Raw genomic sequence first — 10,625 nt, 5'->3', positions numbered from 1 at the left:
TATATGCATATACACTGTTTAAAAGTTTAGAGTCAGGAAAAGTTTTTTTTTTTTTTTTTTTTTAAAGAAATCAATACTTTCATCAAAAGTAACAGTAAATACATTTACACTGTTACGAAAGATTTCTTTTTCAAATAAATGCTGTTGTTTTGAACTTTATTAATCAAAGAATCCTAAAAAACATTTTTCATATGTTTTCAACATTGAAAATAAGATGTGACCCTGGACCACAAAACCAGTCATAATTTGTATGGGTATATTTGTAGCAATAGCCAATAATACACTGTATTGGTCAAAATGATCGTTTTTTCTTTTATGCCAAAAAATCATTAGGATATTAAGTAAAGTTCATGTTCCATGAAGATATTTCTAAATGTCTTAACATAAATATATCAAAAATTTATTTTTGTGAGTGGATATGCATTGCTAAGGACTTCATTAGGATAACTTTAAAGGCAATTTTCTAAATATTTAGATTTTTTGTGCCCTCAGATTCCAGATTTTCAAATTTGTATCTTGGCCAAATATTGCCCTATTCTAACAAACCATACATCAATGGAAAGATTATTTATTCAGCTTCAGATTCAGATAGAATGATTTCTGAAGGATCATGAGACACTGAAAACTTAAAATAGATAACAGCTATTTTAAATGTGCACTAATATTACACAATATTTAGGGCCCGAGCACTGATGGTGTGAGGACAGTATTGTAATTGCTCTGTCTATTCTTCTTCTTCTCCTAAATGAATCACATTTTTGAGGGCCTAAACATGCTTGAAAACTCATGAAACTTTGCACACGTGTCAGAAGTGGTGAAAATGTACGTCTGGTATGGGTTTCAGAATTAGGTGGGGCAAAATGGCTCAATAGCACCACCTACAATATTTCAAGTAAGCGCCTTTTGCTGGCGTTTCACAGTATGAAATTTCGTTACACACATGTAACAGCCCAATACCTACAAAAAAGGGTCCCTGGGTGCAAAATTTGAAAACAGGAAGTGATATATTGAGTTTTCTCTGAAATTTTTTTTGCAGTTTTTGCCATTTCCAGACGTTGTACTTAAACTCCTAGAGATTTAATCAGATCAACATCACATTTGGTGACGTTAAATTGTGAAGATCTTGAGTTTTTGCTGAAGGGTGTTTTTGTGGCGGCCTGACAAAGTTCGATGTTTCACCATGAAATAGGAAGTTGTTATAACTCAGGCATGCAGTGTCCGAGGCCCCAAACTTCACGTTTCATTAGTGTCCTGGCCTGAAGAAATCTTATGTCAATATTCAGTTAGTCATCGCGCCACCTGTGGGTAACAGGAAATTACATGTTTTTCACTGGGATTAACTCCCAGAAACATATTTCGATATGCCATGAAGTGCCAAGCATACTAGAAACACGTTACATGATGCAACACTTGGCTAAGTGTTAATGTTTGTGATTAATGTCACGAAACAGGAAGTTGTTGTAACTGCTCCAAACCTCACATTTGATAATAGTCCTGGCCTGAAGGCATCTCCATGGCAATATTCAGTTACAGTCAAAGTGCCACCTGTTGGCAGCAGGAAGCGTGGCACTTTGAAATGACTTTGCCACAATTCTCCTGTATTTACTCACTTACATGCACATCGCCCACTGTTCAGTTTTCCTAAGGCCACTGGGTGGCAGTGAGCCTAGATGTGAGGGCCCTTTCATTGCTGCTTGCAGCTTTATTTTTACTGTATTTTTAATCAAATAAACGCTGCCTTGGTGAGATTTCTTTCAAAAACATTTAATAAATTGTAGACCCTAAACTTTTGAATAGTAGTTTACTTCTTTACAATAAATAACATTTTCATTTGGAAAGAGAAATGTTGAATACACAATGAGGATAAAGCAGTTTAAATGGTTCCCAAACTAAGAAAACGATGATATATTTCCACCCTTTAAAACACAAAACACCACGTTAAGAGATTAAGAGGAAAATGTTTTTTATTTTTTAAACATTAATTTTACAATTACAATTTTGCATGAATACAATTAGCATACTTCTGTATATATTTGGTAAATCTTGTCATGGTCTTTAAAGTGCTTTGCATGCCCATACAAAATTAAATGCTCATTTGCATTTATGCAATGAATAAAATTATTATTAATTATATATATATATATTGAGCCACCCATCACTATATATCAATGTAGAATTAACATCAATGATTTACATAAATATAAAAAGAGGAAAGTGCAAAAGTATAAATATGAAGCATTTTTCCACCACACAAATACACATTTTTATAAATACAAAAAATATCCTAATAGATCTTCAGCTTCGTGTCAGAGTATATTATGTTTTCAGCACAATCTCTTTTCAAATGCCATCTTATTTAATACCTACTTTTCTTCAGTTTGCATATTTCTTACTTGTTCCTTCAACATATTCCCTGAAGTGAATCCAGCAAAGTCCTCAAGGATTATCATGTCTTTTCTTCATAAATTAAAGGAAATGATCTTTCTAGATTTGTAACAGAATTAGACGTTTTGTCTGGTGTTGCCTTTGAAGAACTTGTCGATTGTGTGTTTTGTGCTCAACACTTTTGTTTTCTTTGGGGGAGGAAGAGGAGATGATCCTTGCCTGTAGTTAAAATGGAGAATACATAAAAAATCATGAGAAGCAATAATAAGATACTTAAGCGTTTAAAAGTTTGGGGTCGGTAAGATTTTTTTTTTATGTTAATGAAAGAAGTCTCTTTATGCTCATAATTACAGCAAACAGTAATATTGTGAATTATTACAAATTAAGAGGACTGTTTTCTATTTTTAAAGGTAATTTATTCCTGCAATGACAAAGCTGAATTTTCAGCATCATTGCTCCAGTTTGCAATGTCACATGATCTTTCAGAAACCAATCTAATATGCTAATTTGGTGCTCTAGAAACATTTCTTATTTTTTAATCAATGTACCAAACAGCTTATACTGTTAATATTATATATTTACTGTTTATATAGAAACTGTTACAATTTTCAGGATCCTCTGATGAATGGAAAGATCAAGACACAGAAATCTTTCAACATTATATAAATGTCTTTACTGGTCACCTTTGATCAATTTAATGCATCCTTGCTGAATAAATGTTTTAATAATAATTAAAAAAAAAACCTTACTGACCCTAACTTCTAAACGGTATGTACATTCAACTGCCATTCTTACAGTATAGTATCGCCTTTTACACAGTTAAATACCTTTTGCTCTTTTCTCTCACTTTAGAAACTCTTCCCTGGTCCCCCAATTGGCCTGCAAAAGACAAAAACAATAAGTGTATTATAATCATTTTCCTTGACTTACCTTATACTTGTCATGGTATCATTGCTATTTCCAAATATGATTTCTTGCATTCGTCTACATTTGTTTTTGACTGACCTTTTACGCTCTTGAGTGCAGTTGCATCTGAATGACCCACAGGAGGATGAGACCCTCTAAACTCCAGCAGAACTTCCTGGTTGAGACACATATCCACATGCCGGTTGAAGAGAGCGAGGTCACCGGTGCTCTGCAGCTGACTGCACACGGGACACGTCAAAGACGAGCCTCTGAAGTCAGATGACAACTCTGTGACAGCCTCAGGATTGTGTGTTGTGTGTGAGGCTTTAGAACTAGATTCAGAAAGAGGCCTCTTCTTGTTAGGAACAACTGAAGGCTTTCCATTTATTTTTGTCCTGTGACTAAAAAATGGAGTCGTGAAATCATTTCCGTCATCAGTTTCCACCGCTGGCAAAGAGATGCTAGTGGAGGGCTTATCTCCATTTGGGTCGTGGCTTGATACAGGCGGTTCACTGTTTAGCTCTTCCTTTTGCTCAGCAGAATCCAAATCTGTGTGTTCATTATCCATTGCACTGCCCTTCAGACATTCATCAATATGGTGGTTGAAGGCTGTGAGGTTTACATCCTTCATCTCTCTGTTGCACACAGGGCAGGTGAGAAACTGCAGCACCTGGGTTGAGATTTTAAACGATGGCTTTAAAGTTGCATCTTTGTTTAGGTATCCTGTTGTGTCTGTCCCTGAGTTTGTATTTGACAAACTTGTTTTGCTTGATGTTGTGTCTGATTGAGGGTTTGTTGTTGGCAGATTTGTCTGAGTTGAAGCAGCTGCGTCAGCACTACTGTTTGTTGAGTCTGTACCAGCGATGACAGACATCTGTTCCCGCTGCTGCTGCTGAAGTCGTTTTGACTGTGCTCTTTGAAAAAAGGACTGCTGCTTAGGTTCTGTAGATTTATGTATTTGCTCAGACACAGAAGGCACTTTCATCTCAGAGGACTGCGGCTTTAGGAAACTGGCACTATCAGTGCCTTCTTCTGCTTTGAGCGCAGATCCAGGACACTGCGTGAAATTGCCTGGATCAGATCCACCTTTCTGCAGGAACCCCATTATACTCCTCTGAAGAGGCTTTTTATCTTCAACACTGATAAAGCTAGACACTCGAACGCCTGTTGAAAATCACACCTCTTCATTAGCATGAGCATTTCATAAACTGAGTTTTACTATCTGAAACAAATACACACACACAAAAAAAAAATCATCATTGTATTGTCAGATTCTTCATTTATGTCAAATAAAGCAATGATTATTTTTTTTAGATTTCACAAGCTTTAAGAAAAAAATAAGCATATATTGGACATAATACAATAAACTTTAGATAAAACAATTATTACACTATCGTTCAAAAATTTGGGGTCAGAAAGATTTTTTTTTTTTCAATTGATTAAATCACCAATTGATCAAAAGTGACAGTAAAGACATTTATGTTACAAAATATTTTATTTCAAATAACCTTATAAACTTCCATAAAAAATGGGTTAGAAATAATAAAAAAAGATTTATTGAGCACCAAATCAGCATATTAGAATGGTTTCTGAAGGATCATGTGACACTGAAGACTGGAGTAATGATGCTGAAAATTCAAAACTGTTATTTTAAACTTTAATAGTTCACAATATTACTCTTTTATTGTATTTTTGATCAAATATATGCATCCTTGGTGATCATAGGTTTCTTTCAAAAACAAACAAAAAAATCTTACCGACCTCAAACTTTTGAACTGTCTTTTTTAACTTATTTGAACACACACACACACGATATTTACCCATGAGCCTCAGCTTTAGTGGCTGAGGGCTGACACTGTCAATCTCAACTTTGAGAAGCTCTTTGGCAGCCGCAAAGATGTCCTCCTCAGTGCAGACAGCATACTGCAGTGTAAACGCTCTGGTCTTGACTTCAAATTTGACATTCTTCAACTTTAAAGTAACAGTTTTCCCCTATAACACAAATGAATTCCATGTTAATGCATGTTAGACAAATATTTAAGCACTTACTAATTGTATATGGAGTCTATATGACATTTCCTGAACTATTTTAAATATTTTTTACACATAATAAAATTTTGTACTACATTCAGCAACAAATGGAAGTTAAACAATTGAAAAGATGTTTACCCAACTACACGAATACACAATAAATATATATCTGCACAAGTACATGGTAATACTCATGGTAATGATGCTGATATTTACAACAAAACATCTTAGACGAAATGAATGAATGAATTCACAAATAAAATAAACCTCAAACACGTTAATGGTTATGTATGAGACTCTGTATAAAACAGAGAGGAGCTACTTTTACTTTAATCTTAGCCTGACAAGGAGGCGAAACACCTGTACCTTGAGGCCCTCCCGCTGTAGGTCCTGTGCTAGGTCGTGACAGAGCTCCATGCACAGGGAATATTGCTCTTCTGCATCACTCATCTCCCCAAATGTCCTAAAAGAAAGTGAATAAAAATGACCCAAATTAAATGAGGGTAGGAGGAAAAACAATGTTGATTTCAAGTTTACAGAAAATTTGGGTCTGGTTTGGATCTGATGCGTGTGCTGTGACTGTTATAAAAAAAAAAAAAAAAAAAAGTTGAGCAGATTACCTCTCAGTGCTCATGCTTTTTCTTTCTGAGTCCCTGAAATGAAACATAAAAGACCAGATCATCAATGAAACATTAGAATAGAAATCTTATTCTGTATCCAACAAAACAGTTCCCCGTGTAGTTTACTGATATTACTCAAATACGTTTGACACTGTAACATACAATAACACTGCACACCTCTCAACATGTGTGGAGCCCAAACCCAAAGATATGTGAAGGAAATGATGCCAAGAGGTTTCTGAAAAAAGCAAGGAAAGTAACGCCATCTGCTGGCCAAGTTGAGCACAGCTGACAATACCCAAAGCAGCCAGCATCTTTTCGGTATACTTTCCAACACCAGACACCTGCAATAAACAAACATTAATATTAAGCCACGTCAATGAGCAATGAGCTATAAAACAACCAGGGAGTCAGGCGAACCTTTCTGACTGGAAGATCCTTCATAAACTCCATCACAACTTGTCTCTCAGGAGAAATTCGATACTGGCCATTGGGCTTGTTCTTGTCACTACATACTTTTGCAAGCATCGTGTTTGGAGCAATACCTATAACAGAAAATAATCTGACATTATTTACATACAGAATAAATACTTATTGATATACTTATGTTTGCAAGTTAAAGGCACAGTATGTATGTTTCACAGCAAGAGGTCGCTTATTCAAAACAATAACAAAGACGTAGCTTGATGATGCAGTGATGGGAGTGTGGAATCATAAAGCCGTTTTCACTGGTTAAAATTGCGGATTTCTCTGGATTTAAACATTGTTGTAAACATTAGGGATAATGCAAGTGCATAAGTCAACAAATTTATAACACTGTTCTAGTGGTTTTTTGGATATTTCAATGCAAAAATCTTACATATTGTACCTTTAAGGAAAAAAGGTACAATAAAGGTAAAAAACTAATAAAAATTTCTGCTCCCTCACCTGCACTGGCAGTAAGGGAGGTTTTCTGCTCAATACGGAAGCGCATCTCCCTTACAGCCTCCTCTGCAGTTGTCCCAAAAACCTCTGCTTTCCCTTCAGCTCCAGACAGAGAAGGTGAGGAGCAGGGACTGTCCTCAAATAGCACCGGAGACAGTCCATCTGTCTCCGAATTAGCCGCAAACCTTCCTGTATCACTTTCTTTTCATCAACAAATATCATGTTAATATAATTGCGCATAATAATAAAAGACAGATTTTCATAATTAAAACTTTGACAAAGTACAAAAGTGGACAGTCCACTAGACTGGGGGTATTCAATCTTTTAGATGCCAAGGACTCTCAAATATGATCATCCTTGTGATGTAGAGAAATTAAAATGGACCTATTGTATACTGTGAAAAAATATTTATTACATATTTGGTCACACTTTCTATTAGTAGTCTTTAACTACTACTTACTTACATAATAAATGTTAGATACAATGGACTTACTGTGTTCAAAACACTTTTGCTGCTATCGAGTTGGGGTACAGGTAAGGTTAGGGTCAGATTTGGTGGTATAGGTAGGTTTAAAGGTGCCCTAGAATCAAAACCTGAATTTACCTTGGCATAGTTGAATAATAAGAGTTCAGTACATGGAAATGACATACAGTGAGTCTCAAATACCGTTGTTTCCTCCTTCTTGTGTAAATCTCATTTGTTTAAAAGACTTCCGAAGAACAGGCGAATCTCAACAGAACACCGACTGTCACGTAACAGTCGGGATCATTAATATGTGCGCCCCTATCTTCTGTATATGCCAGCCCATGTTCAAGGCATTACACAAGCCAGCCTGAACTTTGTTTATGCACTGTTTTATAGTCAAGAGCTCGGGGGCAGGAAATGCGCAATTTAAAGGGGCCGCAACCTGAATCGGTGCATAGTTAATGATGCCCCAAAGTAGGCAGTTAAAAAAATTAATAAAAAAAAATCTATGGGGTATTTTGAGCTGAAACTTCACAGACAAATTCAGGGGACACCTTAGACTTATATTACATCTTGTGAAAGAACATTCTAGGGCACCTTTAATGGTGGCTTAAAGTGAAAGGGAAGGGTAAAAAGTGCATTTATACTAGAAATGTATTACAACTGTAATCACATGTAGGTACTTTTTAAATACAAGTACAATGTAAAAAAAAAAATAAAAAAAAAAATAATAATAATAATAATATATATATATATATATATATATATATATATATTTTTTTTAATATGTTTTACATTGCTTATCTCTAATCTTTTCCACGGTCCCAATATCACTTCCATTTTGAAAACCGCTGCACTAGTCAGTAGACTTCAGTAACACACCTGTCTTGGCATCACACATGTAATGTGTTCGCATGGTCTCGGGCCAGTGCTTCCGCTGCTCCAGATGCTCAGTAATGTCCAGGTAAGCCTCATCCAGACTCACAGGCATAAAATGAGGGTCATACTCTGAAAAAATCTCCCGTACCTTTAAGACAGACCTAGGCATGAGGAATCGACAGCAGCCATGAGGAGTATCGAATGTTGGACTAACATATAACATACCTGGGCACTCACTGCTCTGTATTTGTCAAAGTTGGTGGGCATGATAACTAGGTTTGGACAGAGTTTCTTCGCAATGAACCCTGGCATGGCAGCACGGACACCAAACCTCCTGGCGTGGTAATTGGAGGTTGACTGGAAATGAAGACTTAAAATGTCAACACTGTGGATGTGTGATGATTTCCATGAGTTTTGTTTCAGATTCTCACCAGCATGCTCATGGATCCCACTGCCATCGGTTTGTCCTTCAGCTCCGGGCAGTCTCTCATTTCTACAGCAGCGTAGAACGCATCCATGTCTACGTGAACTATCACACGGCCCAGCTCTCGACCCCTCTCCAGTTCACTTTTTAGTTTGTCTACCTATGGTGCGAAAACCCTAAAATACTGAACATGTGACAAAAAGGGGTCCTAAAAATAAAGTATTTCATTGTTTATCTTGGGTAAAGCTCACAAAAATATGTCCAGTTCATGTTTCACTCCAGTTTATATTTTGCAGACAATAGACAATTATTTTAGGACCATTAATATTTACTGCATTGTGACAATAAAACACAATTAAATAATTCACAATGTTCCCACAACAAACTGTGTAAAACATTAATAAGATATAATGTATTAATAATCATCCTGTCCAGAGACAATGATTTTAAATAATGACATAATTAAATATTAATTACTTAAATAATACATCCTATTTTCAATATATTGAGTCACATTTCAGTCCCATAATAAATGGATTAATTCAGTCACATTATAAAATTCAGGGTGAAATTTTCCACATGGTGGGGAATCCAACCATAACATTTATGACAATCATTACAGAGTTGATTACCTCTGCTTGTGCTTGCTTCATCTGTTCTTTAGTGATTCTTGCCTTTTGCTCCATCATCTTTTCAATGCGCTGATTCACCTGTCGCTCCTTCTTGAGTTCATTCTCATAAAATTTAGATCCCTGTCATTCAAAAGAACAAATTCATTTTTTTTAAACTGCATTATAAATGGGTTATATAACACGGTTGTGCACTGTGACTTGCTATATTTCATATAAAAGTATTCAAACATTTAATTAATTTATAACATACATTTATTTAAAAGTATTTTAATTAATTTAGAATGACAGTGGACTATTAAAGGGACCCCTAGGGGGCCTCACGGCATTGGGTTGTTTGTGGAAAAGGAGAAAAGCAGTGGAAAAAAATTTAAAATAAATCAATCATTAAAAGAAAAAAAAAAGATTGAAATTGATTAATTAAAATTGGATTATTTTTTTATTTATTTAAATGAATACATAAATGAGTAAATGAATAAATAATAACAGTACAGCACTATAATGAGTAGTGTAATACTGTAAATTGATAGAAACTTAATATTTTTAAATAATATTTTAGACATTTTTTAATTCTCACAGAAAAAATACAAAATGATAGGATGGTGACGGGGTCAATCCGACGATGACTATGATGATCAAAATCCCTGATATAAGCCAAATATTACCCATACATATTCATAAACGTAAATATTATTTTTATTTATTTGTTTTTTGATGTGCTTAAAAAAAAAAGCTCAATGTCCATATTATTTGTCAAGAACACATAATAAACTTAAGCAAATAAATAGCTGTGCAGACCTTGGAAGCTTCCAGAATGATCTTGTTGATCTTGTCTCTGTCCAGTCCCTCCATACCAGCCTTGTTATCATTGAGAGCGATCCTGGAGAGAAGATCAGCTCCACTCGCAGCACTCTGATGATCCTCCATCCCTGCTACTTTCACTTTCACAAGATTCACTGCCTTGAATGCTTTAATTTACCAAACTAAAACCTGCGACCCAGTAAGCGACCTGCCATGGATGCTAAACGTCTACAATTATTCTGATAGGAAGCAAAATCAAGATTTTTTTTTTTCTAATAACTTTTCCTGTGCTATATGTTTGGATGAATATTTAAAAATAGATATCACTGAACGTATTTTAAAGCATTGAGTTACTTACTTGTCTCACACATCTATAGCTGAAGAAACATACACTATCAAATGATTTATTGTTGTCAAATAAAAAAAAATCAAGAACGATATAAAAGCGTTATTATTGCCATAGCCCCCATTTTTGAAAGTCTTGTTCTCGAAGAAGAACACATCAGCATGAACGTCTTTATCGCCACCTGCTGTACTGGAATATGAACATAAATCATCAT

The 10,625-nt window shown here is 35.2% G+C and overlaps 1 protein-coding gene across 2 annotated transcripts; it reads right to left on the bottom strand.

The window, feature by feature from the left end:
- Positions 1 to 2,007: 2,007 nt before the first annotated feature.
- polk (polymerase (DNA directed) kappa) lies at positions 2,008 to 10,543 on the bottom strand. 2 transcript variants are annotated; one of them, XM_067406599.1, is made up of 15 exons: positions 10,424 to 10,538; positions 10,063 to 10,304; positions 9,268 to 9,387; positions 8,643 to 8,795; positions 8,437 to 8,568; positions 8,215 to 8,359; positions 6,870 to 7,067; positions 6,363 to 6,487; positions 6,120 to 6,286; positions 5,943 to 5,975; positions 5,689 to 5,785; positions 5,112 to 5,283; positions 3,391 to 4,455; positions 3,213 to 3,264; positions 2,008 to 2,604 (listed from the first exon to the last, which is right to left on the bottom strand). In XM_067406599.1, exons 2-15 carry the CDS (start codon positions 10,189 to 10,191, stop codon positions 2,502 to 2,504), a joined length of 2,691 nt encoding a protein of 896 aa, XP_067262700.1. In that variant the 5' UTR covers positions 10,192 to 10,304; positions 10,424 to 10,538; the 3' UTR covers positions 2,008 to 2,501. The 2 variants fall into 2 exon arrangements, with proteins under 2 accessions (XP_067262700.1, XP_067262699.1); XM_067406598.1 differs by having other exon boundaries at positions 10,063 to 10,543.
- Positions 10,544 to 10,625: the final 82 nt, after the last annotated feature.

Source organism: Chanodichthys erythropterus, chromosome 13 (genome assembly GCF_024489055.1).
Source record: "Chanodichthys erythropterus isolate Z2021 chromosome 13, ASM2448905v1, whole genome shotgun sequence".
Classification (NCBI taxonomy): domain Eukaryota; kingdom Metazoa; phylum Chordata; class Actinopteri; order Cypriniformes; family Xenocyprididae; genus Chanodichthys; species Chanodichthys erythropterus.
Note: the sequence above shows the minus strand (reverse complement) of the source record. Positions and strands in the feature narration are given on the sequence as shown.

What these genes read in the sequence shown, in the direction of transcription:
- polk (XM_067406598.1), bottom strand. Translation starts at nt 10,191, where the DNA reads ATGGAGGATCATCAGAGTGCTGCGAGTGGAGCTGATCTTCTCTCCAGG. An exon ending in GGCTCCACACATGTTGAGAG is followed by an intron (nt 5,976 to 6,119) that starts GTGTGCAGTGTT and finishes GTTTCATTTCAG; the next exon opens with GGACTCAGAAAGAAAAAGCA. An exon ending in GTGAGAGAAAAGAGCAAAAG is followed by an intron (nt 2,605 to 3,212) that starts GTATTTAACTGT and finishes TTTTAACTACAG; the next exon opens with GCAAGGATCATCTCCTCTTC.